Raw genomic sequence first — 15,371 nt, forward strand, 5'->3', positions numbered from 1 at the left:
AGTCTTGGTGATAAGGGAGAGAGCCGCCGCCGGGAGGGTTTGGACGCACGGGTCCCCTAGTCAGCGCCATAGGAGTACTCTTGATGGATGAAGCATTCATAAAGGGCTTAAACCAGACTCCGCCAGGAAGTCTTCCAGGGGCTTGCAAACGGGAGCAGGCAGGAGCTTAGCAGGCTCCCCGACCTCCTGGGTAACTCGGCTCCAGGTGCAGAAGGACGCAAACGCTGGGCAGCGGCAAGCAAATTGCTTCCCCCAGATGTTGGTTTGGTCAAGGCTCGCCAGGGGTGGCCGACTGCCACTGGTGGCAGGAGGCAAGCAGAGCAGGGCAAAGGATGGTGGCCACCGAGTTGGCAGTGATGATTGCAAAGAGGGCAGCACAGAGATTCTCGGCTGCTTCGGGTGGCTCTTTGCTACGCAGCAGCTCTTGAGCTTGGCTGGCGGTCAGCTTCTTGACATTATCCCCTCCCCAGGTCATCCGGGTCCTTGGACCGGCCTGGGCTGGCCGGTGGCGGCTAAGCTTCCGCTGGAGGCTGCTGGGCGTGATCCCTCCAGGAGAGATGCTCTCATCTCTGGGATGGGGTTGGTTTCTCCTGGGGCCATCTCCATGGGCTGGCCTATCATGGCGAAGGTTGGGATCCAAGCGAGGAGATCTTTGTAGGAAGAAGGACTGGAAAACACATCCCTTCCCAGGTTATAGGAGGGGGCCGGGTCCTGCCAGGTTTGGAGAGCCGAGCTTTGGCGGGAGGCTGCAAGATCAAGTTTTGTTGGATTTTAGTGTTTGGTGTAAGATAGGACTATATAACGGCTAAGGCTTAATCTTGCAGCCTGCGAGCGAGGGGTTGCTTTTAATGCGCATTTTGCGTTGGGGGCCGCTTCTACTCCTCTTTCTTTAAAATTGGTTTTGACAGGGAAGGCAGAGGGTAGGTATGCACTCCCGATGGAAGCTGGCTTCAGGAGTCAGCCATCATCAGGGTGCTTTCTGCCTGAAGTCAGCAGGGTCCGAAGCCCCTCAAGGGGAGGAGGGGGCTAGAGGACTCCTGGGGAATTGGTAGGGTATGCATGCTAATTTGCAACACAATAAGGGGACTTTGGGATGCTTTTGGGGTGGTGACCGAATGCATCAGGGGAGGTAAGGCGATTAGGCAATAGGGGTGGATTTCCACACACAAGGGGGGAGGGGTTTTTTCTTCAAGAGTGGGGATTAGTAATCTCTACCGCGGACTTTGGTGGTTAACGAGGAAGGCTGGAGTGGTGCAAAATTTGTAATCGAATTATCTTGGCTGGAAAGTGCTGCCCACCGGCATCGCCACTCCTTAAGGCTGCTCTCGCTAAGTGCCTGGCTTTGGACGTGGTATTGGTAAAGTTGCCAGGCGCTAGGCAGCCATAACCCAAACAGGTTTGGTTGTTAGGGGCATAATGGCGACGGCCCCTTTTTAACCTGGGGCCTGTCCTGACAGTGCCATGCGTACTTCCAGGACGGGCCCAGATTTGTAATCCAGGGAGGGCCAGTCAGCTCAATTCGGCCCTCCCCCCCGCTTCTTTGCTGGTAGAAAGATAGAGGGAAGAGAAAGCGGAAAAAGGGGAAATAGTTTCCTATGGCGGAAGTTCGAAAATGAGCTTAGAAGGCACAATTAGGATCAATAATCTAAAGTGCTGCGATGGGCTTTATCCATCCCAGACTAGGGGAGTCGCTTTTGACCTGGCTCATGAGGTCCCTTCCCCAGAGATTGACATGGATGTCCAGGAATGATGTGGGCGGACTGTGAGCTGCGTCAGCCGGAGCCCTGGGCTGTGGACCGCGGAGCGGGCGGACACCCCGTCTCAGCTGGTTTGTTTTCCCCCCACCCCCCAGATGATGCGGACAGGTTTCTGCTTGGCCACTGGCCAGGCCACTCGCTGCTCTTGATGACAGTCACATCAGCCGGTGTCCACCAGGCCCTTGAACAGACACCTCCACGGTGAGCTCCAGATATGGGCGGGAGCTTCCGGATGGGTGTTTCCACCGCTGCGATGGTAGTACTGGCTGCGCCCTGATGGCTGCCGGGGCTCGTGGCCTTTATTGTGTCGACAGCAGGCAGCGCATGGGGCAGGAGGATCAGCTGCGCGCAGCTGGTTCCGCTGGGCAACTCCTGCGGGATGTTTGTCCAGACTTGGAGATGGATGGGTCCCTTCGCGTGGAGTCAATGACTCGGGATGATGAACAATCCCTGCTCAGCGGCGGAGGCCTTTGGCAGCACCAGCCCAATGGTCCCAGTTGGGATGGGGTCGCTATACTGGGTTGGGGCGACGAGGACCTCGTGGGGGAACTTAAAGGAGATGGGCTGGGCGCACGTGAGCGAGACGCCACGAGAGGTGGTCGGGTGTGGGTCTTGGTGTTTGGGGCTGCTCTAGTACTCTCCCCCTTGGTCCTGGGCTGGGAGATGCCCGGGGGCGAAGCTTCCCGACGGGCAATCGCTTCTCCAGTGGAAGCCTTTCTGGCACCGAGGGCATCGGGTTTTAGGCGGCCTCAGCTTCGTCTCCTGGGGGAGGTCCCTCCTCCATCAGGATTGTAGGCCGCCGGGCTGCTCTACACTCCCTCCGGAAGTGTCCTGGCTCTGCCGCAATTGAAGCAATAATCCTGGGGCTGTCCCCGGCAGTGGAGAGTGCTGCTGCGAGGAGACTAGCTTGGTGGGCGGGGATCCGGCGTCCTGGCAAACCTTAAGCATATCGGCCAGTTCAGGATCTTTGCCTAGGCCCGCGGATTGCTCTGCGGCACTCAGTGGAGGCGTTCTCTTTGGCGAGGCACATGAGGAGCTCATTTTGGGCCTCGCCGCTATCTACCTGCCTCTTGAGAGCCTCCTGGAGCCTGTTCACAAATTCAGCGTGAGGGCTCTTGGGGTTTTTGCCGGATGCATGGAGAAACTCTGGGTTGGTTGGTCGGCATTGGGGAACCTTGATAAACGCCTTTAGGCGCTTATTCAGAGGCTGCACCGTAAGGGCGTTCTCTGGCAGGATAATCTGATCGCTGGGGCTACGGTGCATCGAAGCCGCAGTTGCGTGGCGTAGGCGCCGGCCGAGGCTGCTCTAGCGAAGCATTGCTGGCTGAACTCGCTTTCCCAGATCACATATTGTGCAGGGCTCAAAAGTACGCGAAGGTGGTCTTCCAGTCATCCGGAACCATTAGGTGATTCCCTGCGCACTGCTTCCAGCATGCCTCTCACATAGCTGGTGACTCCTACGCCCCGCATCGCGTTGCGGAGCTCGGTGAGGATATTATAACTTAAAGGGCGGTAATCGACAACCCGGCCGAACAATGCCATCCTCCTCGCATCCGGGTGGAAGTGAACGGGGCATAGAGCGAGGATATCGGCATCGCCTTCCGCCAGGGTTTCCTTTTTTCGCAGGTCGTGGCTAATACGCTCTGCGAGGGTTTGAAACCCGCGCCATTGTGTGGCGCTTGACGGAGGTGCTGTGGCTTCAGAAAAAGAAGGTGGAGCAGGGAGGGGCAGCCGAGCCGCTGAGAATTTGAAGGAGGCGGGGCTAAGGGGGGCAGAAGGAGGACAGGCGTCCAATTTAGTAGATAGAGAAAATTCCGGGTAAAACTGAAGCTGAAGGGTCGAAAGGAGGGCGACTTCTACGGCAAGGGAGCCATAGACCTTGCAGGCTGATGGCGACATAACATTGTCTCCCATCGCCAGTAGCAGTGACATCGCGCTCGAGGCTCTGCGCAGCGAAGAGTGCTCCTGTTTTCCCAATCCTTAAGATTCAATGTCCCCCCCTCCGGGTACCCGCTGGACATTGAGCTTCAATCTCTCAACCAATTTGGCGCAGCTCCCCTCTCTTTATGGAGACCCTGCCGCATTTCGCTAACGCTTTTAGTTCGTTAACGTGCTTGTCATAAGCCCTGCTTTTGCAAGCTCCCATACTTACCGGGTGTTCCGTCAGACGAGAGAGTGTCCTAGGACTCGGTCCCTGGATGCGCCGATCCAGTGGACGGGCGATACCGAAGGTGGGTCCCTGGATGCGCCGACCAGCGGACGTCGGTACCGTGGCCCTTTCCCAGGCGACGTAAGCAGGGTGGAGGTTCGAGGATTCCCGGTTTCGGCACCAGCTTGTAGTCGTGCCACGCAGGTCAGCGCAAGAACGACGACGAGACGCCGTGATAACATCTGGTGGAGATGCCAGCAGCGGGAGCGCTGGTGTCCGTGTTCCAGCGGCTCTGCCGCTGCTGGTTCCTGGCACCTTTTATTATGATTCTAGCGGGGGCGTAGAAGGGCGGAACGGGGAAATCCGAGAGCGGGAGAGCGGGAGACTGAGAGATCATCATGTGATGCATGATCTCACCTGGCTGCTACGTGCGGAGAGGAGCATCAGCGTCTGGGCCTAATCCTCACCTGGGGGCAAGACCATTGTCCCTTTGTCTGGGACACCCGGTGGTTGTGAGCCAGGTAGTTCATGACCCGTGACTCATCGGGGGGTGAGGAGTGGGGGAGCGGTGCGACCAGAAGATTGTAGGAGCGCTGGTGTTCCAGCGCTCTACTTACGGTGCTGCTGGGTCAGCAGCTCATCCCTACAAGAGTGAAGCATATTTCATCACATCCTTGCTAGAGCTGCTCTCTGCTGTGTCTCACTACTGCCACCAAGGCAGATGGTCAGGGGGTGCTACTGCAGCTACTCCCAAAGCAAGAGTCAGGTGATAAAGAAGAACCAACAGGGTTGTATCTGAACCTCCCAAACTGCTGACTCTGGCCAAGCAATTTGGTCCAAGCAAACTGTTGCTCAAATGTGCAGATAGATTATCCCCAGTGGCGTAGCACCCAGGGGATAGGGGGGGTCTTGCTCTGGGCGTGCGCCAGTGCGAAGGTGGGGGCATGGTGGGAGTGGGGCGGGGGTGTTTCCAGGCATGGCAGGGCCCAGGGCACCCCCTTGCTACAGCTCTGATCATCCCCTTTCCTCTTTGCCGCATTGGCACCTCCTCTCCAGACTGCCAGCCCTCACTGTGACTTCCATTGTCCTCCTTAAACCTCCATCAGCCCTTTTCTTTTGCAAAAGCTCCTCCCACCCAGAAATGACAGCAATTCCTACCACTCCGATCCTTCCGTTTTCCCTGGGGGAGAGCCTCAAAGCAACTGTGCCCTGCCGATAGCCGCGTTCGCTACGGACGAGCGCCCAAATACTGCGCCAATAGCAACTGTTTCCACCTCCCTTCTTTTTAGCCTGCCTCTGCCAACAGAACATTTATACGGGAGCCGACAGAAGGAACTGTATTAATTCTCCTTCTATTTACATCTTTATTAAGAAGGATGCCTTGAGAGACCACACAGTTGCCGCTTTATTTTTATCTCCTTGTAGCGTGTGTGGGTCTGCCGTGCACACAAATAGGCCCTGTAACAACTGTCAGTGTGTCGGGCTGTTCTGGAGGCTTTCCCACCCACTTGTTCAAAAAAGGCAGAAGAGAAGCAAATTTAGTTGTGAGACATCTGCCACTCAGCGTCAGCCTGTGTGATTCAGGGAAGAGCTGGATGTTGAACTAAGCCAGAGCTTTAAGCAATAGCCTGTTTCCAGGTTTGCAATGGCAGCCAAAGTAGCCAGCCCACAAACATATTCGTTAGCCTCTTATGCCATTGCCTGACCCACCCTGGAAACCTGTAGGAGTCCAGGGACTAGCTACTTCAAAGAAAAACCAAAATGGATGTAGTGCCTCTCTAGGAATCTCTGGGAACTCTATGGTTTTCCCATAGAATTCAGGGCAATTCCTAGAGAAGAGTAGGGATTTGGATTTATGCCCTGCTTTCCTCTCCTGCAAAGAGTCTCAAAGCGGCTTACAAATGCCTTCTCTTCCTCTCCCCACTATAGACACCTTGTGAGGTAGGTGAGGCTGAGAGAGTTCGGAGAAAACTGTGACTATCCCAATGTCATCCAGTAGGCTTCATGTGGAGGAGCGGGGAAATGAATCCACTTCACCCATTAAGAGTCCGTCACTCATGTGGAGGAGTTAGGAATCAAACCCAGTTCTCCAGATTAGAGTCTACCACTCTTAAATACTACACCATGCAGAAGTGACATCACTTCCAGGTTTTTTCCTGGAGGTGACGTTACAGCATCAAAGATTGCCACCTTTCTACAGTCAATGCTATAAGAAGTTGGGATTGCCAACCCAAGGGGTGGGTGAGAGATCTCCCACAATTACAACTCCAGTTACCTGAGATCTATGGCATTATACTCTCCTGGGGTCCTTCCCCTTTCCAAACCCTCTTCTCCCCAAGCTACAGCCCAAATCTCTAGGTATTTATAGTGTGACCAGACGTCCCGCTTTTGGCAGGACAGTCCCGTGCGCATGGTGTCCCGCTTTAAAAAGGTGAAAATCTGGTCACCTTAGGTATTTACCAAATGGAAACTGGAAACCCCACAAATAGCTACTAAAAATATCTGTAGGCTTTCATTACTGGAAATCTTAGCATTTCAGCACAAAATGTCATTTATTTATTATTTGTTTCCCAAAGAAAGAAACAAGTGGAGACCAGTCCAGCCCACCGAGTCACCTGAACATTTTTTTCACAGAGGCATCTGAGAAGGCGTGACAATTTTACAGGTCGGGCTATAAAAGTGAAACATTGAGTGCCTCTTAACTATTTATGAATCGCTTTTCAGATGCCATTTTTTAATGAATCGCTTTTCAGATGCCATTTTTCCCAATACATGTTCAAAGCAGCTCGCAAAAATAAACAAAGTAATTGTCATATAATTAATAAGAGATCCTCAGCAAGCAAATAAACAGATCAAGCAGGCCAAGCCAAGAAAAACTAGCCTAAACCAAGAGATCCCAAATGAACAATGATTGACAGTCCTAAACAGAGTGGCGCAGTTCCTCAGCTCAGCGGGCAGCCGGTTACATGGTTTCAGGGTTGCCAACTCTGGGCTGGGGAATTCCTGGAGATTCTGGAGATGGAGCCTTGGGAGGGAAGATCGCTCCGTGGAGAATAAGGCCATGGAGTCCACCCTCCAAAGCAGCCATTTTCTCCAGAGATACTGATGCATATTATGCATGAGGAAAAGTGTCCAATAGTGGTTCTAGGTCTTAGTTTGATAGAGATTTTCAGGTCAATCCACCTTCCACTGACAGCCCAACAAAAATATCTGGATACCTGGAGCAGCAGTGGCGTAGTGGTTAAGAGCAGGTGCATTCTAATCTGGAGGATTAGGCTGTGTGCTCCAATACATGCCAGCTGGGTGACCTTGGGCTAGTCACAGCTTTTCGGAGCTCTCTCAGCCCCACCTGCCTCACAAGGTGTCTGTTGTGGGGAGAGAAAGGGCAAGGAGATTGTCAGCCCCTTTGAGTCTCCTACAGGAGAGAAAGAGGGGATATAAATACAAACTCTTCTTCTTTTTATGCACTGCTCCCTGAACCAAAGGACCTCTGTTGCTGCATTCCTCTGATCGATCATCTTTGGTTTATTCTGGTATGAAAGAATCTGGGCTTGATTAGGCCTTGCACTGTACAGGACTTGGCATCCCAGGTAAGCCGGTCTCAACCATGGCCTGTCCAAAAGCCAGCCCTAAACTGTCAAATGCCTGGGGAGCATTTGGAGGCAAAGCCTGGCCTCCAAAGGACACTAAAGCTATGACATCACTTCTAGGAGAACACCTGGAAGTGACGTTGCAACATTTGCAGCACTTTAAAATTTCCCTCAGGCCCTTTCCGCACGGGCCTAATATGGCGCCCTGGGGACGGCAAAAACGCCGTCCCCAGGGAGCCGTTTGCACAAGAGGTGCAGCTGCTGTGTAGTTGCGCCGCCCTCACGCCTCCCGAGCGGCGCAAAGCCACCGTTTTCCGACCTCGCTTCCCCAGCGAGGTTTACAGAACGGTGGTTTCCGGCCGCTGCCATGCGGGTAACAGGCGCAGCTGCCTCCAAGACTTCTCCCTCCCCTCTTTTCACTCGTCCACCTACCGTTTCTGTGGTCGTCCATGCCACCGAGGTTTTGGGACACGCCCCCCGCCGTATGCGATGCCGAGCAGCGTATTGCACAGGGTAATGGGCAGTCCCCAGGCTCCTCGGCAACGCGCCAGACGGCCACAGAAACGGCAGGGCGACCGGGCGACCGGGCGACGGCGCTCCACAGCGCCGTCTTCCCGGCTGTTTCTGGGACCGTTCGCGTGAACGGTTCTCAGGAGAGGTTGGGTCGGGCGTCAGACGCCGTAATCTAACCGGCCATCAGCGGGTCAGTGATCTGTGATAAAGGCCTACCTGTTGTGGGGGGAGGAAGGGAAAGGAACTTGTAAACCACCTTGAGTCTCCTTACAGGAAGAGAAAGGTGGGGTATAAATCCAAACTCTTCTTCTTCTCCTCCTCTTCTTTGGTGCTTGTTCTTTTGAGAAACTGAGCACTAGCTATATAAACAGAATTTTCCCTAGAAAATAAAAAATAATCCCTGCTGCATCCCTGCTGATAACTTTGAAATGAGTTTTTTTTTCATTATTAAATGAAACACTGCACGCCTGTGATTTAAAAACTAACAAATGCAAGCATGGAGTAGGGAGAGTTCTCCCCCACCCGGCTCAACAATGGCCGTGGTTGTTTGGTTTAGAAAAGACAGGTTCCACCACCCAACAGCTAATTCATTTGAATGTAAATGCCTCAACTAATTGCAACCTATCGCTCCGCAGTGGATACAGAAAAGCCCCGTTAGTACAATAGAAGCCAACAGTTCCCAAAGAGCTATTACCGTGTACATGTCCCATAATCCCAAAACAGAGAAAAGATTTACACAATAGACAGTAATGGTTTCCAAGGAGCTGTTACTCCATGTCAGATAAATAAAATCTTATTGAAATGTATTTTGCGCATTTCAAAGCTTTTTGCTGTGGATGTGAATTAGCAGAGTGATCTGGTTTCCTTGAGCACAACTGAAGGGGGAGGGCCAACGTGAAAAAAACCTCACCGTTTCTCGAGAAGGTTATCGGCAGTGTTGAAAAATACCTTACAGTGCCAACAATTTTTTTCAACTCTCTCTCTCTCTCTCTCTCTCTCTCTCTCTGTTTCCCTACATATCTTCGCATAAATCAGGGGTCTGCAATCTGCGGCTCTCCAAACTACAATTCCCATCTGCCCCTGCCACCATAGCAGAGGTGGGATCCAGCCAGTTCTCACCACTTCTCTAGAAGTGGTTACTAATTTTTTCTGAGTGCCGAGAAGGGGTTACTAAAGCAACCTCCCTGCCCAATAGGGACTGGAGGTGTGTGTGTGCGGCGGCGGCACTGTTTTAATCCCACCACCATCAGAACCTGTTATTAAAATTTTTGGATCCCACCACTGCACCATAGTCCATAAACATCTGGAGAGCCGCAGGTTGCAGACCCCTGGCTTAAATAAAACCTGTCACCCATTCACAATATGATCTCTCATTGGCCAGTGTTGCGTGTGACTAAACCAGGAAGGAGATAGCAGCATGAACCAGAAATCAATAAAAGGATTCCAAGAGCATTAGACTTGGAATGGGATTGCAAAAGGGCATATTTTTACTATCAAAATATTTTCTGTGAAATATTTCTTCAGTGTTGTTTCCGGGCAGGACAGCAGAATAGCAGCACTCTTGATCGTTAAGCCAGATCTGTGGCTGGCATCAGATCCTCTGAAGATGCCAGCCACAGATGCAGGAGAAACGTCAGGAGAGAATGCTGCTAGAACACGGCCCCATACAGCCCGGAAACCACACAGCACCCAAGTGATTCCAGCCGTGAAAGCCTTCGACAATACATTTCTTCCCTTCTTCCACCCACCCAACATTTCTATTTGTTTGGACCAACAATTTTAAAAAATGGGGAATTCAGCCTAACCTAAAGAGTGTTACTTCTTAGAACAATACGTATATTCTCACCATTGCGAGTGGAACAATCCCAGCAAAAGTTGTTTGACTGACAAAGATCTCGGAGATGAGCAGCTCACTCACGGCTTCATCTTGAGGGTATTCCACCTGCCAGGAGATTTGCTGGACGCCGGCCAGGCTGCTGCTGTTGTCGATTTCAAAGTCCAGCTGAAAGATCTCATAGGAGGAGACATTTGTCCTGAAAGACAAAAACCCAGCGTTAACAGGATGTTGGAAACAAGGGCATTTTATTTATCGCTGCCATGTCATGGAGACATAAGGGAGACTCTTGTCTTTTTCTGAGAGTGAGCATGGGGTTAAGAGTGATGGATTCTAATCTGGAGAACTGAGTTCAATCCCCCACTCTTCCAGATGAAGTCTCATAGGAGGAGACATTTGTCCTAAAAAGACAAAAACCCAGCATTAACAGGATATTGGAGACAAGGGTGTTTTCTTTATGGCTACCATGAAAGGGGGCAGCATGGAGGAAAAGACCCATGATGACTTGATCCAGACATAAAGTGAAGCTCTTGACTTATTCTAAGAGTCAGCATGGTTGTACTGGTTAAGGACGGCAGATTCTAACCTGCAGAACCAAGTTCAATCCCCCACTCCTCCACATGAAGTCTGTTGGGTGACCTTGGGCCAGTCACAGTTCCCTCCGAACTCTCTCAATCCATGCGGAGGCAGGAACTGGCAAACCACGTCTCTCGTCCTAAAACCCTACAGAGTTGTCTGAAGGGATCCATACAGTTACATTACTGCAATTTGCTCTGTGCAGGGCTACCCTTGGTTCTGATCCAGATGCTCCAGCTGGTGCAAAATGCAGCAGCACGGGTCCTGACGGGGACTCCACAGAGAGCACATATCCAACCAGTGCTCTGCCAGCTGCACTGGCTAGATCTTGGATGTTAGATTTTGGTACAGCGATCAATAAATTGACTCTGGATATAAAATCAGAATCCTTTATTGAGTTGTCAGCAAGGACTCAAACTGCAGGAAGCCAGATCTGGGGATCCTGGTTCCTGCAGACACATTTATGTCCTCTTTTTCCCCCTTGAACACCCCCTCCCATCTTCCCACAGATTAGCAGAACAACAAAGTGTGAAAAGCTTTGTTATGGAGTCCTGAGTGTCCCAAGGCCAAGTGATAATCTTCTGCCTGGAGTCTCCGCTCCTTCCTCCCCCCTTCTGGAGACCCAAGGCGAGGTCGCCTACTTGACTATGTTACCAAGTACAGAGATTGAGAACGAAAAGGTCAATTAACATATGACAGATAGGTATGTTCTCCCTGACCAGGTGTGGCCTTGAGGCCTGAAAGGTTTGATACCAGGGAAGGCAGGTGCCATGCCTAACAGAAGTACTGGATCAGATTCAAGCTTTGAGTGTTGACCTTTAAAGCTCTGAGTGGGCTCAGGCCCATATATCTAAGGGAGAACCTCTTCCAGTATGTCCCTTGAAGGTTGCCTTGAAGGAGCAGCAGTGGCGTAGGAGGTTAAGAGCTCGTGTATCTAATCTGGAGGAACCGGGTTTGATTCCCAGCTCTGCCACCTGAGCTGTGGAGACTTATCTGGGGAATTCAGATTAGCCTGTACACTCCCACACACGCCAGCTGGGTAACCTTGGGCTAGTCACAGCTTCTCAGAGCTCTCTCAGCCCCACCCACCTCACAGGGTGTTTGTTGTGAGGGGGGAAGGGCAAGGAGATTGTAAGCTCCTTTGATTCTCCTGTAGGAGAGAAAGGGGGGATATAAATCCAAACTCCTCCTCCTCCTCCTCCTCCTCCTCCTCTTCTTCTTCTTCTTCTTCTTCTTCTTCTTCTTCTTCTTCTTCTTCTTCTTCACATTCAACAAAAACCTGTTGGTGATCCCTGGTCCAAGAGAGATCCGACTGGTCTTGACCAGGGCCAGGGCCAGGGCTTTTTTGGCCCTGCTGCTACCTGGTGGAATGCTCTGTCTGGGGAAACCAGAGTCCTGTGGTGTCTAATGCAATTCCTCAGGGTCTGTAAGACAGAACTCTTCCACCAGGCATATGGTAGAGGCAGCCATGGTGATACAGGCATCACCTCCCCATTCCCCATTCCCCTGCCCCCTGCCCCACCCTCCTTTCCCCCTCCTCTTCCCCTTGCCCCCTCTTTCCATCAGAACAAGGAACATTAGCCTTATCCTAGAAAACCTCCTATCAGACTATTAAGAGTTGTCAAGCTCAGATAAATATTTATCGCAACTACCTGAGACCAGGCAGAGATGGATCATTAGTTGAGCTAGATGTAATGTATTCCCCTCTGCCATTCTCAAGGGTCTCCAGTTGAACATCCCGCTCCAAGACAGAACATCTACATATCGTCAGGATAGAGTTGAGACACTCGAGCACATTATGTATTCTTGTCCGAGGTATGCACTACCTAGACCTTCCCTGCTTGCCTCGGCACTAGGGGAAAAAATAGGTTGTTCTGCGCATATAAAGACTATACATCTGCTGAATGACAGTGATTGTGGGATAACTGGAAAAACTGCTGAATTTCTATTAGAGGTGATCAAGATAAGGTCACAATGGAAGCTTGATCGCCGCTTTGTTCCTGGCCCGATGTGATTTGTCCTGGTTTTGTTTAAGAACTGTGTGGATTTTTGCTCTGCTTTGTACTTTGTTTTATTTCGTGCATGTATGCCTAATAAAGGTCAGTTGGGTTGGGTTGGGTTGGGTTGGGTTGTCAAGCTTCCTAAGTTTCTTTGTTTTGGGTGCTGTGTAGTTTAAGGGACAGTATGGAGTGCCTCTATAGTATTTCGCTTCTGATGTTCAGATTGTGGCTGGCCTCTTCAGAGGATCTCAAGATGATCCTCTGAAGATGCCAGCCACAGATGCAGGCGAAACGTCAGGAGAGAATGCTGCTAGAACACGGCCATACAGCCTGGAAACCACACAGCACCCAAGTGATTCCGGCCGTGAAAGCCTTCGACAATACATTTTCTTTGTTTTAATCTCATCAGCACTGCCCAAAACTCATTAGTTCTTGGGCTCCCCCAGGTTTAATCTCATCAAATTGTTTCCAACGGCACTGTCCGTGCCTGGGAACCAAACTTTGCATTGTTCCAGGAAATTGCCCCTCTTATCATTGGATACTTGCAGGGCTCTGGTTTGGCCAGACAGAACGTTCCACCAGGTAGAGGCCAGGGCCGAAAAAGAGGAGCCAGGGTGGTGCAGGAGGTTGGCCGATGGGTTTAAGGTGCAGCCCTTTACAAGTTCTCTCTAGGACCGGAGCCAGGCATGTTTTCTCAAGGCTAGGCTGATGTTAACCAGATGTGAGTGGTTACGCCCTTCGGAGGGGCACTGTCAAATGCTCTGCATTCCTAATTCAGGAGGGGGAAGAATAATGTCATGCATCAGAGAGCCCCCCCTTATACCACGATCTTGCTCCCAGGCAGGTACCCATTTTACCCTGGCTCTGTTCTCCCTGGCCGGGCTGCATACATCAAGGTTATATTTGGCAGGGCAACATAGCAGCTCCCAGCACAAATGGCTCCCCCGTTTGATGATAGATCTGCCTATCAGTGTAGGCTGAACAAGACGGGAGCGATATGGTCTCGGTGATGCCCTCCAGTCAGTATTAATTCATAGTCCTCTGAACGTAGTGAAGTGTCCAAACATGTGGAGAAGATTAAGGCTGTATATTTCTGGTGGATTCAGCCTAAACCTTTAAGCGTCGAGCAGGTATTTCTTCTCTTCCCTCTGCAGCAGATTTACATGCCCCAAACTGCGCTGGCATTTCAAAAACAAGCTTCGTGCTTCCTCCTAATCTCCTCCTCCTTAGCCCCACGGCAAAAACAGCTGAACTCACCCTGTCCAAGTGGTTCTGTTCTAATTAGGTTTCATGTTTCAGAATCTCTGTTCCCAACAGAGAATCCGCTCACAAACGGAGTTTTCCTGTCGTCGAAATGATTTCTGAGTAACCAGCCAGTTACCCAGCTCCTGAATAACAACTCGTGACAATTCCACGGCAACTAGACTCTGTTTTTCCCCCCCTCTATCTTGCAGACAAATCACCGCAGCCAAGAAAACGTGTTCCCCCCTGTATTTTTCTCTCCCATTTGAACGGGGCCACTTGGCACACTACCTGTATTGCTTAATAAACCCCGTTCAAAGGAGAGCCATAATGCTCGCCAGGTTTAATGTTATGCCTTCTGCCCTGTTGCATGGCAGATTTAATAAGCAAGAAAAGGCTAAAAGACTGTGCCCATGTAACAACGGCTCAGTTGAATCTCTGGCCCACCAATTACTACACTGTCTCAGATTCAAGGAAATCAGATCCAAGCATGTGAATCTTACTCCTTTTACATTTACCCCATCTCCCCATTTAATTAGATTACACTACTTTGTTGGACAACCCTGATCCTTCTCTGTATGATAGTGGCAGGACTTTCTCCTGGAAATTCTAACACTAAACGCCAGTAGATTTCTCTTCGACCTAACCTTTATTTCCTGTTCTGTATATGCTTTTTAAATCCGTTTTTATTATTGTTGTACTGTTGTCTATGCCAATAAAGGCTTTCTCTTGTTTACCCTAACCAGGAGAGAAACCGTCAAGCCAAGAACGGAGTTTTCCTGTCGTCGAAATGATTTCTGAGTAACCAGCCAGCTACCCAGATCCTGAACAACAACTCGTGACGATTCCACGGCAACTAGACTCTCTGTTTTCCCCCCCCTCTATCTCGCAGACAGACAATTTCGCCCTCACGCTTGGGTACCCGGGACACCAAATCCCCCACGGAGAAGACGGCGATCGATCGGAGCTCTTTGTTGCACATCTCTTCCCAGGTCGCCGTGATAATGAACCGGCGCTCAAATTTTCCAAAGTGAATTTCTTTCTCTGGCTTAGTCCGAGGCCTTTTCGCTTTCCCTGGAGCCTTTGTTCTGATGTTCACCCTGTGCCCTCTGCCTTTCCCAGAATATGAAGACTGATAGATACTTCCTTCTCCGCCTTCGAAGGTTATTAACTGCCAGTTGAAGGCGGGACTACACTCATGTGAACTCATTGGTGGTCCCAGGTTTAATCGGAGCCACTAGGCATTCATTGTCCCTGATGGGAGGCTGCGCCGCACGCCTCTGGGGCTAAGGTGCAGCAGCCTCTGCGGCGCAGGCCTCAGGGAGCACAGTTTGGCGCTATTTTCCCGCCTGTGACAGAGCTGGAAACAGCCCAAAGAACATTCAAAGGAGGCCCCAATCAAAGTCTGGAGAAGCCAAACCATCTCCTCTGTTGCCCACTTTGCGATAGGCAATGAAAGGACTGATACGAACCAGCTGAACTGGTGGAAATCCATTTTTGATGGTGTGGAGAAGTGGAAAGGGCGGAAGGACTGGACTCTAAATTTATTTCTGGTGTGCCCAATTGGGAGTCCTCTCTGCTGCTAAGAGGGTTGCCCACTCGCCTTGAGGTGGGACACGGAGCTCTCCCAGAATTAGACCTGATTTCCAGATGACAGGAATCATCCCCAGGATAAAATAGCTACTTTGGAGGGTAGACTCTGTGGCATTG

General features: G+C 51.1%; 1 protein-coding gene across 1 annotated transcript in view; it reads right to left on the minus strand.

Moving 5' to 3' along the window:
- Window positions 1-15,371, minus strand: part of TMEM132B (transmembrane protein 132B) — a 347,169-nt gene that overhangs the window by 88,586 nt on the left and 243,212 nt on the right. The window contains 1 exon segment of the mRNA XM_048514770.1: window positions 9,856-10,042. Coding sequence (XP_048370727.1) covers window positions 9,856-10,042 — 187 coding nt within the window.

Source organism: Sphaerodactylus townsendi, linkage group LG13, assembly GCF_021028975.2.
Source record: "Sphaerodactylus townsendi isolate TG3544 linkage group LG13, MPM_Stown_v2.3, whole genome shotgun sequence".
NCBI lineage: Eukaryota > Metazoa > Chordata > Lepidosauria > Squamata > Sphaerodactylidae > Sphaerodactylus > Sphaerodactylus townsendi.